Source organism: Hyperolius riggenbachi, chromosome 10, assembly GCF_040937935.1.
Source record: "Hyperolius riggenbachi isolate aHypRig1 chromosome 10, aHypRig1.pri, whole genome shotgun sequence".
NCBI lineage: Eukaryota > Metazoa > Chordata > Amphibia > Anura > Hyperoliidae > Hyperolius > Hyperolius riggenbachi.
The window spans coordinates 28,814,271-28,835,942 of NC_090655.1; the positions used below are offsets into that span (position 1 = coordinate 28,814,271).

Here is a 21,672-nt window from a genome sequence, read left to right on the forward strand (position 1 = left end):
TCTGCAGATCACCTTATAATATCAGGTATATATCTGCATTATAGGTGATATTGCAGATCACCTAACAATCAGAATCCAGTTACTTGCTGACACCAATCGTTACACACACCTTTAGATACACTTTTTATCTGAAATCTATAAAGAAAGTAATGGAGAATAAAAAATGAAACAGAATGAAAAAAAAATTTGATTTTTTTCCCCCACATTTTCATAACAGTTGTGGTAACATTTCAATTTCATCTCTCATGTATTTAATAGTTTCACTGTTTAAATGGCTGCCTATGGCTGTGAGTATATGAAGTATATGAAGAGAGTATGAGCTCATTTCACACTAAAATTTACCTATGGTGCCAGTAGCATAGCAATAGGGGTTGTTGAGGTAGCGACCGCATCGGGGCCCTTGGGTCAGAGGGGCCCTCCCTCAAGCACTATATTAGTTCTCTATTGGCCCTGTACTGGAAATAATCACTTCTATAGATGCTTTAAATAGTAGTAATCATTAAACTGTTTCCCATCCCCTAATTGCAACTCCGACACTGTGGAAATCCTTGGCAGGTTTTGGTGCGCCATATCAATTGTTATGTATAAAGTGCTTGGGGGGGCCCCATGTAAAACTTGCACTGGGGCTCATAGCTCCTTAGCTACGCCACTGTATGGTGCAGGACTGCAACCCATCCTTGTGAGTATAATTTACCCACAATTCCCCACCAATTTATTTACCTAATAATACTGCACTACTGGGCTCCCGGTCTCCCCCTCTCTACAGGCCTAGCGATCTCCACTCCCATTGTGAAGGGACTCCCAGAGACCTGGACCAAAATTACCTATGGTAAGTTAGGGGGGAAAAAAACGCTCACCAGATAATGAAGCTGTAATTTGTTCTCTTCCTTCTTTAGCTCTGCGCGCCTTATGATGTATTCCACTTCCACGTCCTGTTGCTCCTCACATGGGAGGACCTTCTCCATTGAGTGCAGCTTTAGTAAGCTCTTGCTACGAGAGTAAAAGGGATTAAGTTCTAAGAAGGCATTTCCGTAGTCAGGTTTCGAGAGTCCATGTATGTATTGAGGATTCTCCGTCGGCACAGTGTTTGCCTGTGGGAAAAATACATATAAATTATGTTATTTTGTAGCCTTGGCATCCAGCCTTATGCTGGGTACACACCATGCATTTTCCCGCTCGGTCCGCGGCTCAATCGGGATCAATTCGATTATTTCTGACATGCTCGATTTGGGTTTCGATCGTTCCTGTCACCGATTTTGCATACTTAGCATGCAAATCGACAGCAGGAACGATCGAACCCCGAATCGAGCACATCAGAAATAATCAAATCGATCCCGATCGACCCGCGGATCGAGCAGGAAAACTCATGGTGTGTACCCAGCATTAAAGTACCTCTGAACCGAGGTTGTACCTGCTTTATATCATCTTTTATGTGCGGTGCTGTGACATATGTCACAGTCCAAATTTCCTGTTTCCACCTTACTGATCTATATAATGCGTATGGCCAATTGAACCTGATTCACAAAGCTTTTCTGAATTATGTCACCTTACTTATTAACTCACATTTTATCTCTCCTTAATTAACTAAATCTCTAATTTATATTTTAACTAAATCTCTATATTTATATTTTTTTTTATATCACGTAGCTAGCCTAGCGCTAGCTACACGATTCTCCCCGTCCAGCTCCTACCCTCCCACCCTTCTGATCGCCACCGACGATCATGCCCATAAGGAAATCTCGTTCTGAACGGGATTTTCTTGAGGGCTTTCCCCGTCGCCATGGCGACGAACTGAGTGACGTCATCAACGTCATGGACGTCGTGACGTCACAGGGACTCCTGATCCACCCCAAAGTGCAGCCTGGCGGCGATTGGCCAGGCTGCGCACAGGGCCTGCGGGGGGGGGGGCCCTCTTTCGTGTCGGGTAGCGGCGGATCGGCAGCGAGCGGCGGTGATCGGGTAGGACACGCAGCAAGCTTGCTGCGTGTTTTTTTTTTTAAATTATTCATATCGGCCCAGCGGGGCCTGAGTGGTGCCCTCTAGCGTCTCTGGACGAGCACAGCTCGTCCAGAACGCTAGGGAGGTTAACTGACTGGTTAAATTAATGGTTTATCTCGCCTCATTCGACTCAACTCATGATTTATCTCTCTAAGGCTCAACACACACCATACAATCTTGGTTGTTCAATCTTACCACTTTCATGTAGTATAAGAGCTTATCCAATCAATCTTTCAAGGTATTTTCAATCTGTTGGCCCTTATACTACATAGATTTGGTAAATCTGTACAACCAAGATTGTATGGTGTGTGTTGAGTTTTAGTCTGTATATCTCATGAATTATATCTCCTTATTTGTTTATCTCATGCATTAGCTCTTCTTACAGTTTAGGTGAAAAATACGTAAGCTTTGTGCATCAACCCCATTGTGAGACCCTTTACAGCACCTGGTATTGATTAATCTCTTCCCGACCGCCTAACATCGATCGGCGTCAGGAAAGTGGCTCCCCCAGGACCGCTTGACGGTGATCGGCGTCAAGTGCTGGGGGGCGGAGATTAGCAGAAATCACACGTGCATCCCCGCGGAGTTACATAGACAATCGATCGCAGCTGGCAAGCTGAAAAATAAAAATTGAAAGTGCTTGTACAGCGCTGCAATCTAGTGCAGCGCTGTATGGGGGACAGCTCTGTCACTGAGCTGTCCCCAGGAGAGGCTCACAAAGTAATCCCTCTCATAGGCTGAAACCTATGAGAGGCGATCGTGGGGATTGGCTGTTAAAGGGAGGGATAAAATAAAAAGAAAATAGGCTTTTTTATAAAAAAAAAAAAAATTTAAAATCCAGATTGCAGCATCAATCAGATGCCACCAACAGAAAGCTCTGCTGGTGGCAAGAAAAGGAGGCAAGATTCATTTGTGTGCTGAGTTGTATAGCCATGCAGCACACTGTTTGGCCTAGTGCACACCAGAGCAGTTCGGTTGCGTTTTTAGGAGCGCTTGTGGCTGAGGAAACGCTTGGGTAATGTATTTCAATGGGCTGGTGCACACCAGAGCGGGTCGGTTTTTGCAGAAACGCAAACTCCGGGGCTGCAGCTTTTTTTATTTCGGAGGCGTTTCTGCCTCCAATGTTAAGTATAGGAAAAACGCATACCGCTTGATAAAACGCAGATCAGAGTGGTTTTTGTTACCGTAGCTATTCAGTAACAGCTTTACTGTAACAATATCTGTATCTACTACACAAAAACGCTACCAAAAACACTTCACTTTAAGTAAAAAACACTACACAAAAACGCAAAACGTTTCATAACAATAAGAAGAAACGCTTCACAAACCGCTAGTGTTTTGCGGATCTGCTAGCGGTTTTTGGTGTGCACTAGGCCTTTAAGTTGCAGTGGCCTGATTTGTAAAAAAAATGGCCTAGTCACTAGGGGTGTGGAAGCCTGTAGTCTTCAAGTGGTTAAAAGGAACTAAAAATCAGCATTTCCAATAAGAATCCTAAGAACGGAATTAGGAAAGCAGAGTTCTCCAGAGATCCAAATTACCGCAACTCAGTCATTTTAGCCCAATCACAGCATTGGACCAATCAGAGAATGCAGAATTCTTTTACAAAAGAAAAAAAATTGCCATTTTTCTTCCAATTTCCATTTTTCTGTTTTCGTTTTTTGCGTTCTTTAATGCAAACATTTTAAAAATACTCCTTAAAAGAAATCAGAAAAAAAATGAAAGGTAGAAATCGGACACACGGAAAATTGGAATTTCCACAGAATCGCCAATGGGCATTTCTGACCATTTACTTTTGACTTTAACGTGTACCTGAGATAAATGTATGGCCAGATTGACCATCTCGGATCGAGTCTGATCAGAGAGGGATCTCTTTCCAACCTACACACTGCCCATCAATTTCTAATAGTTTTCAGCACGGACTGTATTAGAAATGGTCCTGCCGCCAACTACAGGGCCACGCCCCAAGTGTAAGTGTCCCCGACCTCCCCTGCTCAGTGTTTTCAAGTCGCACCTCTCTGCCCATGAGACTACTGGCCTCCTTTGGTGTTCGATTGTTACCGAGCGCACTGGTATTATGTGACTCTGTGCATGTAGTGACGCCAAACATCCACCAGTGTCACGTTAGTTAGGTGCTCGTGGTGAGGGTGGGCAACAGAGTAGACCAAGAATCATGGCCACAGAAAAATGAGAATTTACACTGCACATGGGCTTGGGGAGGGGGGGGGAATCACATGGGTCGTCATAATATTGAATACTGTTGCTACCCATCACCTAACTGAGCCCATGCAACCAAGATGCAATTCCCAATTGATCCATTTGACCGATTTCAGCCGTAAATCGATCGAGCGGCCATGTTTCTGCATTAGGGCAACCTAATACTTTGAACCACTGCCTCAAAATGACTATATAGATCAAGTGCTTGCTTATGGCGATTCAGATGCCACTGAAGCCAAAAAAAGATCAGCGGAATGACCAGGCAACTGCAGAGGTGTAGCTATGGTTTTCAGCGCCCGGGGACAAAGACAAATTTTTGTGCCCCCCCACCCGGACACAATGGGCTTTGACAGGTTTCAGAATGTGGGGGCGTGGTCATGGGTGGAGACAGATGGACAAATGCTGTTTAGATGTTTAGCCACATGTGCCCCCCTCCCCATAGATGGACAGATGTATTTCCCTTCCCCATGTAGACAGCCAGATGTGCCCCCTTTAGATAGCCAAATGAGCCCTCCCCCTTCCTCCTGTTTATATAGCCAGAGTTGTTCCCATCCCTCCTGTTTATATAGACAGATGTGCCTGCTTTTTCCGCTGCTGTAACGTTTCTGCACGCCACAGCAGAGGGAGGGAGGGAAGTAGGGTCAATTTGGGCAGTAAGCGAGCTGCCTCTCACATGCGTGGGGAGTGCAGCAGCTGTGCTGAGCGCCCTCACAGTGCTGCGCCCGGGGACATATGTCCCCCCTTGCTCACTTATAGCTACGCCACCTGGGCAACTGGCATGGTTTAAACATTTTAACATTGACACAATACAGATTGTAGACATGCATACAATTTATATTACCCTGAACATTTTGCGGCCTTGCCAGCCAGTTGTGTTGAGGGTAAAATGAGCTCTGCCTTTGTCATCGGTCAATGCAGTCTCCAGAAATGATTGACCCCCAGTGGATTGAAAATAAACTTTAATGTCTTGTTTTGGATTGTCGTCAGCATCCACCACTTTAACCTAAGTTGAAACATGATGGAAAAAAAAAAAAAGTAGAATATTAAGCCAAAAAGACCAAAGTCCATCAACTCAAATATTAACCACTTGCCGACCAGTGGATTTTACACTGATCGGTGCTGCGTGGGCTCTACAGCCCGCAGCACCGATCAGGAGTCCAGCAGGGCGATCAGACTACCCCCCTTTTTTCCCCACTAGGGGGATGTCCTGCTGGGGGGGTCTGATCGCCGCCGGCCATCTGCGTTTTGCGGGGGGGGGCTTCTCAAAGCCCCCCTCCGCAGCCATTTCTGCCCTCACCCTTCTTACCTCCCTCCCTCCCTCCCTCTCTCCGTAATGCGCAGGACGGAGTTCCGTCCTGCGCATTGAAGGATAGGCTTCAGCCTATCATATGCCGGCGATCCCCGGCCAATCAGAGGCCGGGGATCGCCGATCTGCCTTACGGCGCTGCTGCGCAGCAGCGCCGTATGATGTAAACAGCGGGGATTTCTTCCCCGCCTGTTTACATTTTGTCGGAGAGCTGCGATCGGCGGCTCTCCGGCTGTTCACGGAGACACCCTCCGTGAACTGACATGGAAAGGCCGCTCGATCGAGTGGCCGTTTCCATGGTAACCCGCAGACGACCAGTTTACGCCAATCGGCGTTAGCTGGTCGTCAAGAGGTTAAGGAGGATAAAAAGGTTAAAAACGGTTTAAAAAACCAGGTAGTGGTGGAGTTGCCTACCACAAATGGACTAAAAAGTCGATTCAACGGAAAAGTAGTTTTATTCAAGAAAACTCTGACATACTGCACAGTGTTTCACAGGCAACATCCCGCTTTATCAGGCAGTACTGGGAGCGTAACAAAAGTCCAGCCAGATATGGAGGCACTCATATCTGTCTGGGAAATAAGTCAACCTCCTGTACTCCTGTGTGCTGAGCAATGGGGAGTGAGATTTTGTGCTGGGAAGCTAGCCTTCAGCACCATGGCACTGCTGCCTCGCTCTTCCGGGAGATAAGCGTGCACCCATCGCTGTCACTAGACATCAGCCACTAGAGCCAGCAGGCTTCCTGGCACTTACCCACTATTTGGCCGCTGCATGCCAGGCTCTCCCAGCACTGTCGCTCTTGGTCACTTCCCGTGGCTCCTCTGACCCACCAAGTCCCACTGTGACCACAATTACTGCACTTCTCTGCATCTGGAAATACTGAAGCTCCAGCAAAAGCATCTTCATAGCTCCTACCGGGGCTCCTCAATGAGAATTATCCTGATTCTCATTAATCCAATGAAAAGTCAAGAGGATTTTCACTTAGTGGATGAATGAAGTGCCTGGGCGGGAGCAATGGAGAGGCTTTTTCCAGGGTTCCATTGTTACAGAAAAGAAGAGGAGGGTAGTGGTGGTGGTCACAGTGAGATTTGGTGGGTCAATGCAGAGTGACAGGAAGCAACAGTGTTAGGAGAGCCTGGCATGTAGTGGCTGGACATCGGATGTGCTCCAGGGTGCCTGGGGCTGAAGTGTGGCCAGCAGCTGGAGGGTCGGACGGCTAGGAGATTCTTCAATGAAGATTTAAAAGAGAAGAAAGAAGCTAACCTTTTTACAGAGCCCCTATAGCATGCACCTTGTGGGCTGTTATGGCTACTATGGCGGATATGCATGCAGGTTGCATGTGCAGTACAAGAACAGTTTGTCCCGGAGCGAGCACAGGACGTCTGCAGGAGGCCGGTAGAAGCCCCAGGTAAGTTAAGCTCTTTTTTAATCATACGCTAAGGTTCTCCTTTAAGCAAGGAACAAAAACTGAAATCTAGTGCTATTTTTACAACTCACCACAACATTATATGGAATTCCAGCTCTGTAATTCTTGTCTGCATCAACAAGGGAAATCTTGTAGATCACATTGGTCACAGTGGTTTTACCACTTCCAGATAACTCAATTCCTACATAACGAGAAACAGATTAGTGTCTTTAGGTGCATAGTCATGGGTGGTACTGTGCTAACAATAGATAGTAGAAAAGAAAATGTAGTGGATACCTTTTTGGCTAGCAAAATATATTTCTTAGATACAAGGATTGTAGAGGGCAAATATAATAAAGGCACCCGTTGAAAAAAGGCAAAGGCAATCGCCGATAGTAGAATATCTGTAAAATTACTGATATTCTACTACCTAAAAGGACAACTGAAGTGAAAGGCTGCCACATTGTTTATTCATTTTAAGCAATACCAGTTACCTGGCAGTCCTGCTGGTCTATTTAGCTGCAATAGTGTCTGAATCACACCAGAAACAAGTATGCAGCTAACCTTGTCACACATGACAATAATGTCAGAAACACCTGATATGCTGCATGCTTGTTCATGGTCTTTGGCTAAAGTATTAGAGGCAGAGGAACAGCAGGATAGCCAGGTAACTGGTATGATTTAAAAGGAAATAAATATGGCGGCTTTCATATACCTCTCAGTTATGCCTCTTCAGTTGCCCTTTACTTTATATAATAAAATATCTGTAATATTCACCAATATTTCAGTATGACCTCACCCTACTCTCACTCAGAGCTACTGATGCCTAATCGTAAGACTCCGGTGTTGCTTGGCCCCTGCCCCCCCTTCCCAGGTGGTGCCCTGGTCAACTGAGGACAGTCAGTAAGTGACATGACTATGTACTCTGTAAAGTGCTACAGATGCTATATAAAGAATAATAATAACAATAACAACATTAGACTATGACTATGGTAGGGCTTAGATTGTAAGCTCTACAAAGTGCTGTGGAAAATGTCAGTGCTATATAAATGCAAAAAAAAAAAAAAAAAAAAAAAAGGACATTAGACTGACTATGGAAGAATAAGCGTGTGAGCTTCTCTGAGGACAGTCAGTGACATGACTATGTACTCTGTAATGTGCTGCAGAAGATGTCACTGCTATATAAATACATCATAATGTAACGATCGGTGTCAGCAACCAGAGAGAGAATCTGATCCTTGGCGATCCGCAGTATCCCCAAGAATACAGATATACCCGATTATTGAGGATCTGCGGAATCGTCAATAATCAGATATGTCTAACCTCTAGACACCAGAGAGAGTGTAAGTGTTTGGTGCAACAGTAACAACTCTGAGTAAAGACCACCAGAGGAGCTGGCGGCCTATACTCCTGAGGCATTCACCCCTGAGCGGTGGGTGGTATTCCTGTAGCCTGTGGACCCCTGAGCGAGGGACCAAGGCTGGGACGCAGGAAGTCCTGCTGCTAATATGTAAGGCTTTGCCCTGAACTGGCCTAACGTAACACAGTAATAACACAACCTAGTCTGGGTGTGAGGTCCGTATTCACAACACCCTGGAACTAGTCTGGAGTATAACATAAATGACAATACAGTTCCCTAGTCTTGGGTGTGAGGTCCGTATTCACAACACCCTGGAACTATGCTAGAGAATACACAGAAGATGCACAGTATTCCTAGTCTGGGGTGTGAGGGCCTTGATCTCAACACCCTGGAACTGGTCTAACAAATAATACAATTCAATTAGTACTTTAAGCTATCAAGAATCTGACTCAGTGTGGATTCCCAGCTCCAGCCGGTTCTGGCACACTGTCGGGTCTAGCTAAGGTCTGAGTGCCTTCACGTGTTAGCAATGGCAGACAACCAGCAACTGACAAGCAGCAGAATATATAGTTGCTGGACTCTGTCGCCCCGCCCGAGCCATTCAGCCAATCATGAGTCCTGCAGGAATCAGCTGATCTTCCTGATCAGCTGACACTTCCCTTGCTGGTATAAAGGTCCTGAGTTCAGGCCCGCGCGCGCATAGCTCTCCATCTGCCTATGTGCACTAACAGACCCAGCCACACCAAGCGCATGTTGCTGCATGCAAACCGCCGCGTTGGACGTGGAAACAGCCGCTTTGCTGTCAGGACATGCGGCGGCTTTTCCGCATTCCACCACACTACCAGACGCGTGTCCATGCGCGCAAACCGCCGCTTTTCTTGGCATATGCGGCGGCTTTTCCGCGTTTTCTCACACATAATAATATTGTAGGACATTATCATGCAAATGCATAATAATAATACTAGTAATAACAATAATATACATCAGGTAGCACTGGAAGGCTAGGCTATGCAGAGAGCGACTTACCTGTTCCCTGTTCTATGATAGTGGCTTCTGCTGTTATATCCCGTTCCATCCCAGTGTTATTCATTCTAAAGTTGTCAGTGCTTACTTCCACTGTGTGGCATCCAGTTTTATCCAGCTAATGGGGAAAGACACACAGTTCATAGCTTAGATGCAAACTGAAGTTTTAAAACATAATTTTTCAAGTTTGCCAACAGAACAAAAGAAAGAAAGTGTGATAAAATATTAAAGATACTTGAAAATTATAGTCCAATCAGGCCTGGAACCCACTACAAATCGCAAAGTGCTATCGCAATCGCTAGCGTTTTTAATGAGCGATTTACTGAGTGTTTTACAGCAATTTTTGTAGCGATTTTAAAAAGTTTAAGCTTTTTTTGCCAGCGACTGTGAAAGCGATTTGCGATTTTAACTCTGATTGGTCCTTTCAAATTATTATCATTTTTTTTTTTACAATTTGCAGTAATTTAAGATCGCAAACAAATCGCTGTGTGTAGCGATTCATGAATATGCCAGTGCTGCAAAACTTTACATTGAATTTCAAACTCTCCTAAAATGTCCTGCATTTGTTTTAGCAGAAAATCGGAATACTGCGAACATTTTAGACCAATGACAAAACTTGGATACTGCCAAGTTTTTACAGAGTCTTGTGAATGGCCTAAAATTACTGAGTCTTGTAAATGGCCTAAAAGACCTTGCCAAAACTACAAGGTTGTGGTTTTGTATTTTTGTCTTTTTACACTTTGCAACTCCACACAGATGCAATGCGGCTGCACACGGCCTGGCAGAGATAAGTATTTACATTTTACATTTGCAAACCTCAAAGGTTTGCTTTAAAAAGATGCTTAAAGAAAAGCTGGGGGGGGGGGGCTTGAAAATAAAAACAGACACTTACCTGGGGCTTCTACCAGCCCCCTGTAGTTGTAATGTCCCGCGCCGTCCTCCTCCGATCTGCCGTTCCCTGCCGCCAGCCCCGGTCTAGCGCAGCATTCCATTCAATTGCGGCTGCACGCCCGTGGTTGCACTCGTGCTCACTCCTGTCATTGGAAGCTTACTGCACAGGCGCAGTACAAGAAAACTTTGTACTGCGCCTGCGCAGTAAGCTTCCGATGAAGCGAGCGGGAGCACGCATTATTCGTCTTGTTAGACAAATAATTGCCCGGTGCCGGCGGCGGGGAACCATGGAACGGAGGACAGCACGGGACATGACAGCTACAGGGGGGCAGATAGAAGCCCCAGGTAAGTGTCAGATTTTACTTACTTACAGATTACTTACCTGGGGCTTTCTCCAGCCCCTCGCAGCTGTCTGTCCCACGGCGAGAGCTCCGTTTGCAGCCACGAGCCCGGGGTCCCTGCACGGTGCAGAGGACAAACCTCAAGGTTGTCCTTACTGGACCCACGTGAAGCACCGCTGTCAATCAAGCCCACGTTGTCCACGGCGTACTGGGCAGTACACCACGGACAATGTGGGCTTGATTGACAGCGGAGCTTCACGCAGGCGCAGTAAGGACAACCTTGAGGTTTGTCCTCTGCACCGTGCAGGGACCCCAGACTGGTGGCTGCGAGCAGAGCTGTCTGTGTGGGCTGGAGAAAGCCCCAGGTAAGTAAATTGGATATGTGTTTATATTGGCTGATGATTCCTTTAATATTAAATTTGCTCTGCTCACTACTACCCCCCCCCCCTCCTTCAACTTTTTTCCCCAGTTTCAGGTACATTTATGTGGACATGTAAATGCTCAGTAAACAATTTATTCATAAGTCCATTTTAACAATAAGTATAGGGGACATCAGGAGGAGGACCTTGCCATGAGATGTACTACTCATGTTGAAGGACTACATCTCCTGGCTTGCGTTGTGGTGGATGGAGCCACGTGATACGGAAGAAGAAGGGCAGCACATACACAGGGGGGGACTAGGGAGCAGTCCCCTGAAGGTAATTAATAAACAGCATCACTCCCTTCTCCCCCAATGGTCAACTCCATTTTCACACCTCTCTTATGGGGAGGTTCCTTTAGTTTGTTTTAAAAAAAATATGCTAAATCATTTTGACCTTACCAAGCCAGCAAAAGATAGACAAACAGGTGTCTTATCTGGAATCCCTGAAAACCAACGATGAGGCTTTCGACACACGGTAGCATTGAAATGACCCTGAATTGGCTTCCCATAGGTATACCTGAAAGATAAGTAAATACATGAAAAATCAATTTACCATTCATTTTGGTTTTTGTTTGCATCATCATTTTCAAAATTAGTTGGCAGAAAGTAGGGCCAGTTTGGCCATGGCATGGCAGTCTTCCTGGAGAGTGAAGCCAACAAACACCCACACACCATGCTGCCTGAAATCTCTAAGATACAAACCTTCCTGCAGATTATAATATGACTCTGATGAGTGAGAGGATTTTTTATTTACATATTTATTTTACTGTGAACAGGGCCGTTTTAAAGCAAAGGCATTCCAGGCCATTGCCTGGAGTGCCATTGTTCCTGTGAGTAAGCCCATCCCCATATTAAGCACCGCCCCAAACAAAGCCATAGGTCCAAAACAAAGCCACCCCTCAGGGGTGTTTGTTCCACCTACTGTTCCACTTTGTGCCTTCTGTCCCATTGTTCCTCCTTCAGTCTCCAGTGCCACTTCTGCTCCCCTTGTCTCTGTCTCTCTGGGCCTCCTTCTGCCCCCTTTTATGTATCCTTCTGTCTCCTTGTGCCCCTTTCAGTTCCCCGTGACACCTCTGCTCTCCTGTGCATGCCTCTGTGTCTCCTTCCTTCCCCTTTCCCTCCTTCTGGCCCCCTCTGCCTTCTTCTGTCCTCCTGTTCTTCTGTCTCCCATTGTACCTCTGGCTGTCCTACATTGTGCCTCCTGTTTCCTGTTGTGCCTTCTTCAGCCCCCCTGTGCCTCCTTCTCCCCCCGCCCTTTTTTTCTATCTCTGTCCTTGTGCATCTCTGTGTCCCACTGTGCCTACTTTTATCCCCATTTGTGCCTACTTCTGTCCTCGTCCCACTCCTGCACACCCCAAACCCATTGTGTTAAGACCGAGTATAGTGCGGCAGAAGCAGTGCTTTAACCTCCCCTCCATAGTCCAGCGATGTGCCCTGACTGTGAAGCAGAAGCCTATGCTGCTAAACCCTATTTCACATTTCTATTGGAGGTGCATGGAAAGTTTCGGAGATGAACCAGTAAAGCCTGGATACACATCCCGTTTTGATTGGCCAATCACTGGCCAATTTTACCACTTCCATGTGGTAGGAGAGATTATCTACACAATCTGTTCATAGTATTCAAAAATTGTTGGCCCTCACGCTTTATAGCGGTGGGAAAAATTGGCCAATTATTGGCCGATCAAAACAGAAGGTGTGTACAAGGCTTTAAAGTGAACCTGAAAAGGGGAGAAAAGTTTACTTGTACTTTCCTGGGGCTTTTTCCAAATGCAACCCCTCCCCTCCGTAGTCTTTCAGGTCTTGTGTTGTCTTCTGGGTTGCGCACTATGGTGCATGTGTTTTCCTGACAACACTCCTGTGGCTATGAGCGCTCTGCACATGCACAGTTGAAGGTCTTTATGACCTGCACATGCACAGAATGCTCCCAGCCACAGGAGGAGGTGTGCATTGGGGACATTGCATGTATCATAGTGCATGGACTTCATAGTCAGTTTCCCCCCCACGTCAACCTTACTTTTTTTTATCAAAAATAAACGCTACTTCTCATATAAAAAACGAGGTTTCTTCTCTGTAGCCTATTGCTTATTTTCTCTTCTTTTATTTTTATTATTTTTTTCAGTTGCTACTTTCTTTTGTAGGTTATTTATGATATTGTGATCTTGAAACAGAGCCAGTGAAATGCACTTTCTGCTGATTCCGAATGGCCAATTGCCAAGCTGCATTTACCAATTTTGCATAGCGTCTCAAAGAGGGGAGTAACCCTTGACTCTGCAGAGACTTCTGTACAGGGCCGGATTTGTACTTTTTATCACACAAGGCCCACTAACAGCAGCCTTCCCAGGACCGACAGCATCCTAAGTCCCTCCCCCCTACATGGCAGGGATTAGATTGTAGGCTCCTCTGAAGACAGTTAGTGACAATTAGTGATTTGTAATGGCAGGGATTTGATGGTAAGCTCCTTGGCGAGCATTTGGGGAGTGACAGGCGGTTCAGCAATCACTGAAAGTGCCCATTTTCTGCCCCTTCCTCCTGTGAGTTCCAGATCTGGCTGTTTGTTGCCGCCAAATGCTATGTGCAAACTTTGTGTAGCAAGATGAATGTTCGGCAAGCTAACTGCTACTGCCTCCCTGCTGTCCACAACCCCCCCTTGCTTTCCTGGTGCCCTAGGCCATGGCCTATGTGGTCTTCCCTGAAATCCAGCCATGCTTCTGTTTATCTCTCTCTATGGAATGGAAGAGCTGTGAATGTTTCTTACCTGCCACAAATCTGAAGTGAAAACGCATCCAAATCAAACCTAACAAATTTAGGAGCCACAACGTTGACTTCAAATCTTGGAAGCACTGTAGATACAAACAAAATAGAGAAAAGTCAGGCTTGACAAAGATGATCAGCAAATGGTCAGAGCTTTAGATAATTTATTTTAAAGCCCTAGATGTGAATGAATACACTTTTTAAACATATGATGGAAATGAGTATTTATTAGCAGGGCTGGTTCTAGACTTTTCGCTGCCTGAAGGAAACTTGTGAGGATGAGCACCACCCCAATTTGGAATGACTGCACCGCACCTGACAATTTGCACTGCACATTATAGCTGCGGCACGACAAGAAAAGAAAAAAAAAACATCTTCCTCAGTATAGGTAGGTAGGTGGCCAGGTGCATCCATCTGAAAATGGCGCCTGTGAATAATGGTGCACAGTGTTGCCGCTAATCCGTTTGCCGCTTATCGCTATTTAACGTTAAAGCCTTATTGTTATTTAGCGTTAAAGCCTTATTGTTATTTAGCGTTAAAGCCTTATTGTTATTTAGCGTTAACACACAGAACCCTCTCTGTACCTATCCCTAACCCCTAACCCCCCCCCCCCCCCCCGGTAGTGCCTAACCCTAACCACCCCCCTGGTGGTGCCTAACCTTAACCACCCCCCTGGTGGTGCCTAACCCTAACCACCCCCCTGGTGGTGCCTAACCCTAAGACCCACCCCCAGTGGTGCCTACCCTAACCACCCCCCTGGTGGTGCCTAACCCTAACCACCCCCTGGTGGTGCCTAACCCTAAGACCCCTGCAGTGCCTAACCCTAACCTTGACAGTGTTACATTAAATCCATTCATCGTTTTGCAGTTAAATAACTTCTGCAGTTTGGCTTATGTAGGGCACTATTGATAAATAACGTTAGTGTGTGCCACTATTGATAAATAACGTTAGTGTGTGCCACTATTGATAAATAACGTTAGTGTGTGCCACTATTGATAAATAACGTTAGTGTGTGCCACTATTGATAAATAACGTTACTGTGTGCCGTTTTTCTTCTTTTTTTCCCTGTGCGCCATTATTATGCAGTACTAACGATAAATAGCGATAAGCGTATCTTTTTAATGCGGCGCCATTTCTATGCATAGGCACTGTGCGCCATTATTCACTGATCCCGGCCAGGTATAGGTGCCCGCTGTAAAGGATGCCAATTATAGGTACCACCAGCATAGGTAGCCAAGTATAGTTGCCCCCAGTATAGGTAACCAGGTATAGTTTCCCCCAATATAGGTAGCCAGGTAGTTGCCCATAGTATAGGTTAGCCAGGTAGGTCTCCCAGTATAGGTAGCCAAATACAGGCCCCCCAATCTAGGTAGCCAAGCATAGTTGCCAGAGTATAGTTGCTCCTTGTATAGTTAGTCTGTATACTTGCCCCAGTAGAGGCAGCCAGTATAGTTCCCTCAATATTGTTGCCCCAAGTATAGGCTAGCCCGGAAGGTGCCCCTGGTAGGTAGGCAGTTATCTTCACACAATAATGCACTGGCTGGCTGGCCGCCCATCTGTGACAAGCAAACTTCTCACCCTCATCCAGTTGGCCGTCTTCCATTCTTCCTCATTCCGGGCAGCAGTGCCACCTCCTCCCTTCTGCTGTGCAAGTCAAACAAAACACTACTGCTCTCCTGTCTCCCCCCTCCTCAATCACTATCAGACTCCTCACACAGCACAACAAGCTGCTTTCCCCCAATGATGCTCTCCTGCCTCCCCCACCTCACTCACTGTCAGACTCCTCACACAGCACAACAAGCTGCTTTTCCCCAATGATGCTCTCCTGCCCCCCCCCCCCCCCACCTCACTCACTGTCAGACTCCTCACACAGCACAACAAGCTGCTTTTCCCCAATGATGCTCTCCTGCCTCCCCCACCTCACTCACTGTCAGACTCCTCACACAGCACAACAAGCTGCTTTCCCCCAATGATGCTCTCCTGCCTCCCCCCTCCTCACTCACTGTCAGACTCCTCACACAGCACAACACGCTGCTTTTCCCCAATGATGACCTCTTCACTTTGCTCGCTCTCCTCTTGCTTCTCCTCCTACTCTGACTGCATGTTGCAAGTGAAAACACAGTACAAACATGCTGCCCCTGTAATCTCTGCGCCTGATGCAAATATTTCACCTTGCTTCATGAGAGAACCGGCTCTGTTCATTAGCAACACAGAGTTTTATTCATAGCACTCCCCTCGCTGTGTGACATACCCCCTGCTGAATAGGAAGTACATCACTGGGATTCCTGGGTATCCCCATCATGTTCCCATCATGCTGCGCTTGTGCACCGCCCTGCCAGCACAAACATATCTAAAATTTTAGCGTCACCCATTGACTTTAATTACTTCTGCCGCTGCATCCCTGCAAAAGACTTACAGTAATGCGCAGTTGACTTTGCAGCACGTCGGTAGCTGATACAGTACTTCAAGCAAAATGCAAGGCAACGGCGTAAGCATGCTAGGCCCCATCGCCTTGCTTCTTTATTGCATTACCTTGCTGTCAGGCTCGGATTTACCTCATAGGAGCCTATAGGCACAGATGTCCTGGCTCCATGAACCTACAAACCCCACCAAACTTCACCGCAAGAGTGCTGGCTATGCTAGCTGTCAATTCTCCCTTACTTCCCATGCCTGTTATAGGCAGCTACAGGTGCCCCTTAGTATTAGGTGGGTAGCCAGACGTACCCTCAGTAGTAAGTAGCTAAATGTGCCCCTGGCTGAAGAGAGATCTCATTAGTGGAATGCAGAGAGCTGGGTCAGTAACCTCTCATTTAAATTCTCATCAGGACTCTGCATAGGGAAAAAGGGAGGGCAGCACTAGGGGAGGAGAGTGAGCCGCCTTTCCATCACCAGGTGCCAGTAGGCACGTGCCTACAGTGCCTCATGGTAAATCCAGCCCTGCTTGCTGTAAAACAGGGTAACGCAAGGCACACTTGCAAGGCAAGTGTAAAAGGGGACAAAAAGTTACATTAAACTTTTCACAAGAACTGCAACATAGGTTGGAGGATAAAACTCGATTACTGGAGAGGAGGCTACCGACTTCAGCAGATGCCTGTACTGATTCTGGATTGTCCCCCAAAATGATTGCAAACAGTAATTTAAGGGGACAAAAGTCATACATGTACAACATTTATTCTTTTGCTGCATGTTTGTTAACCTCTTGAGGACTGCAGGGCTAAACCCCCCTAGTGACCAGGCAATTTTTAGTTTAAAAGTCCATTGCAGCTTTAAGGCCAAGCTGCAGGGCCGCACAACATAGCACACGAGTGATCCCCCCCCTCTTTTCTCCCCACCAACAGAGCTCTCTGTTGGTGGGGTCTGATCGCTCCCCCCATGTTTATTTTTTTTTTAATAAATATTTGTGTTGCTGTTTTTTTTTTAAAAAAAACCTCTTCCTTTAAATCCCTTCCCTCCCTCGCTCCCTCCCTCCCCCCAGCCGGCCAATTACGGCGATCGGCTGTCATAGGCTTCTGCCTATGAGAGCCGATCGCTCTCTTGTCCCCCAGGGGGACAGCCGTGTCACACGGCTGTCCCCAGTGCAGCGCTGCTGCTGATCGCAGCGCTGCACCTAATAAATAGACGGCGATCACGCCGTCTAACAGTCTCCCGAGCGGCAATAGCCACTCAGAGACTGAAGGCGGAGCGGAGCTCCGCCCCCCAAGCAGGAGATGCGCGCGCAGCCTGCGCGCGATCTCCTGCAAAACAGAGCCCCAGGACTTTACGCCAATTGGCGTTAGGCGGTCCTGGGGCTGCCGCCGCGGCCACGCCTACTGGCGTGACGCGGTCGGCAAGAGGTTAATTTTATTGTTGTGTTGAATTTATTTACTGTTACTTTTAATTATTTTTAAACCAATTTAATGTATCCAATAAAGTCTTTTGCACTGGTACAGTAATATTTAGTAAATGAATACTAAATAATAAAAATATTGTTTACCAGTGGTGGGTCAAAATTTTGCATATGCAAAATTTCGCATCATAATTGCAATGTGAAATTTCAGGGTTTTTGAGAAAATCGATTTTAAGCTCCCTGCACACTGCATGCGATTCCGCTTTTTACATACGATTTTTAATCTTTACTGCATGCTGCATTTTTTGATCAGTTTTTCTGTTGAATGTATTCAGGGAAAATCGGAATTGAAAATCGGAACCGGAATCAGAATTGCAAAATGGATTTGCAGTGTGCAAGGAGCCTAAACTATGCGAAGAAAAATGTTTTTTAAACTGTCTTCTTCTTTGCATTTTTAAAATCGATTTTCTCACAAACTACGATGTCTTTTTGGAAAAAAAAATTTTTGACTTGTACCCAATAATCTTATTGTTATTCCTTAACATGTGTACCAATTTTGGTGTCACTACCATACATGTGGGCTTTGCTATTGACTGCCAAAATCAGCACGAAATTACGCAAAATTACGACTCGCTATACTAAATCAATTGAATTTACAAATCGCAATTACGTATAAATGTAAATGCGAAAAAAGCATAATTAGCCGATTTCGATCATCACTGTTTACAAACAGGGTAACAGCAATTACATATGTGCTTATTAACGTGCCTCACCATATTCCTCCACGGTGAAAGTATGGACTGTGTCCGCAACTAGGATGGAGTATTGGCCTAGTGAAGGCTCGGCGGAGAGGGGGAAGGAAAACTCAGCCAATCCTTGATTGAGTTTAACATCCAGCCACTGAGCAATCCGATTCTTTCCAGGATCCTGAAGGACAACACAATGTTTCAAAGTGCAGGTAGAATACAGTTCTGAAATGGTAACTGTAAACTGATTATCACCAATGTACAGGGTGGTGCACAAAAGACCGGTCTCCTTGCGCTGTCCCTGCTGTGTGTGTGGTCTCCGTCTTATGAAAGCTGTACACGTGGCAGCAAATGCAAGCAAACTAATAATACAATACAATAACATTTGTAAAGCGCTTTTCTCCCATAGGACTCAAAGCGCATAGTTGTGTCTCAGATTAATACAGGGTTGCAGGCTGGGTTGTGCTACAGAAAAGATAGTCAGATGTTCATGAATGCCAGACTGAAGAGGTAGGTTTTCAATTTAGACTTAAATGCTTCCAGGGATGGAGCTGTCCTGATTGGGTGTGGCAGGGAGTTCCAAAGTGTAGGAGCAGCATGACAAAAGGCTCCAAAGGTTTTGAGGTGGACTCTGGGGGTGACCAAGGTGTTACATCCTTTTGATCTAAGATTCTGGGGGGTGTGATGTAGTTGCAACAAGTCCTTCAGGTATCCAGGGCCCAGATTGTGCAAGGATTTGAATGTCAGTAAGCCAATCTTAAACAGAATTCTCCATGGTTTTATTAACCAGGATTCATTAACCAAGACATCACACACACACATAGACTGGACAGCTTTGGTCTGTATAATAGTGCATGTGATAGGCAACTGGGTCTTTCATGTGCCACCCTATATTATATCTCCATAGGTGCTGAGCTTGGATTTCCACAAAATCAAAAATGAACAGATCTCTGTAGCATGGCTGTTTCTGGCCATTTGGCTCCCCAGGCAAAGCACCTTTTGTCTCCCTACCCCAAACTGGAGAACAGGAAGATCGTAACCTACATCAATTCGTTTTGAGGTCACCAATTAGAAATTGATAGTTTACATAGAAATAATGTTGTTTGTCAAAATAAATTTGTGAAGGATAAACAACTTATTAGCAGACCATGGCCCATATTCAATTAACTTTTCCTCCTAAGTGATATTTTCAAACTTGTCAATAAAATGCCCTTTAAATCACTAACAAGCGATAGAGATAGAGATTTTTTTTTTTAAATAGTTTTGATAGTACTTTACCTATTTTTTGGTATTTTTTAAATTAAAAAAGCTGAAACTTATTCTGAATAGAAGATGAAAAAGTATCTCTTTGGAGTAAATTACATCTGGGCCCATATATTGTACATCTCACTGGCTCAAACTCCATAAACCCATTCAATAATAATGGTTTTGAGTGGGTGTGTATCCAGTTTATAAGTATTATACTTTTTATGTTACATAGTTACATAGTTACATAGTTACTTTGGTTGAAAAAAGACATACGTCCATCGAGTTCAACCAGTACAAAGTACAACTCCAGCCTGCTCCCTCACATATCCCTGTTGATCCAGAGGAAGGCGAAAAAACCCTTACAAGGTAAAAATTCCTTCCCGACTCCAGATGGCAATCAGATAAAATCCCTGGATCAACATCATTGGCATTACCTAGTAATTGTAGCCATGGATGTCATTCAACGCAAGGAAAGCATCTAAGCCCCCTTTAAATGCAGGTATAGAGTTTGCCATAACGACTTCCTGTGGCAATGCATTCCACATCTTAATCACTCTTACTGTAAAGAACCCTTTCCTAAATAAATGGCTAAAACGTTTTTCCTCCATGCGCAGATCATGTCCTCTAGTCCTTTGAGAAGGCCTAGGGACAAAAAGCTCATCCGCCAAGCTATTATATTGCCCTCTGATGTATTTATACATGTTAATTAGATCTCCTCTAAGGCGTCTTTTCTCTAGACTAAATAAACCCAGTTTATCTAACCTTTCTTGGTAAGTGAGACCTTCCATCCCACGTATCAATTTTGTTGCTCGTCTCTGCACCTGCTCTAAAACTGCAATATCTTTTTTGTAATGTGGTGCCCAGAACTGAATTCCATATTCCAGATGTGGCCTTACTAGAGAGTTAAACAGGGGCAATATTATGCTAGCATCTCGAGTTTTTATTTCCCTTTTAATGCATCCCAAAATTTTGTTAGCTTTAGCTGCAGCGGCTTGGCATTGAGTACGATTATTTAACTTGTTGTCGATGAGTACTCCTAAGTCCTTCTCCAAGTTTGATGTCCCCAACTGTATCCCATTTATTTTGTATGGTGTTAGACCATTGGTACGACCAAAATGCATGACTTTACATTTGTCAACATTGAATTTCATCTGCCATGTATGTGCCCATATAGCCATCCTATCCAGATCCTGTTGCAATATAACACTATCTTCCTTAGAGTTGATGATTCTGCACAATTTTGTATCATCTGCAAAAATAGCAACATTGCTCACTACTGTATCCACTAGGTCATTAATAAATAAATTGAAGAGCACTGGACCCAGTACAGACCCCTGTGGGACCCCACTGCTAACAGTCTCCCATTTTGAGTATGATCCATTGACCACAACTCTTTGTTTTCTGTCCATTAGCCAGTTCCCTATCCAAGCACACAGACTCTTCCCCAGTCCTTGCATCCTCATCTTTTGCACCAGACTTTTGTGGGGAACAGTGTCGAAGGCCTTAGCAAAGTCTAAGTATATCACATCTACAGCATTCCCAATATCCATATTAGCATTCACTACCTCATAAAAGCTGAGCATGTTAGTCAAACAGGACCTGTCTTTAGTAAACCCATGTTGATGCTGAGAAATAAGATTATTTTCTACTATGAAGTCATGTATAGTATCTCTTAGTAACCCCTCAAATAGTTTGCATACAACTGATGTTAAGCTTACAGGTCTATAATTTCCTGGATCTGATTTTTTGCCCTTCTTAAATAATGGGAAAACGTGGGCTGTACGCCAATCCACTGGGACTCTGCCAGTTGCAAGAGAGTCACAAAAGATAAGATAAAGGGGTTTATCTATAACTGAACTTAATTCCCTTAGGACCCGAGGATGCATGCCATCCGGGCCAGGTGCCTTGTCTATTTTTAATTTATTTAGTCTTGCCTTTACTTCTTCCTGCGTTAAGTATTTAATATTACAGTTAGAAGATTGAGACTCTTCCGCCTCTGTAATTTGCAACAGTGCTGTTTCCTTTGTAAAGACAGAAGCAAAGAAAGCATTTAATAACTCTGCCTTACCTTGGTCATCCACCATTGAGTTTCCACCTTCATCCTTTAGGAGTCCTATACAGTCAACCTTTCTTTTTTTAGAGTT

At 45.2% G+C, this 21,672-nt stretch overlaps 1 protein-coding gene across 2 annotated transcripts in view; it reads right to left on the reverse strand.

Annotated features, from left to right (window-relative positions):
• Positions 1-21,672, reverse strand: part of LOC137535654 (alpha-2-macroglobulin-like) — a 143,764-nt gene that overhangs the window by 85,257 nt on the left and 36,835 nt on the right. For both annotated transcript variants that reach the window (XM_068257514.1, XM_068257513.1), the window contains exons 6-12: positions 18,308-18,461; positions 13,713-13,797; positions 11,357-11,474; positions 9,308-9,422; positions 7,014-7,123; positions 5,054-5,215; positions 858-1,091 (exon numbers count right to left, since the gene is read on the reverse strand). In XM_068257514.1, the coding sequence (XP_068113615.1) occupies positions 858-1,091; positions 5,054-5,215; positions 7,014-7,123; positions 9,308-9,422; positions 11,357-11,474; positions 13,713-13,797; positions 18,308-18,461 (978 nt within the window). The remainder of the gene's footprint in view (positions 1-857; positions 1,092-5,053; positions 5,216-7,013; positions 7,124-9,307; positions 9,423-11,356; positions 11,475-13,712; positions 13,798-18,307; positions 18,462-21,672) is intronic.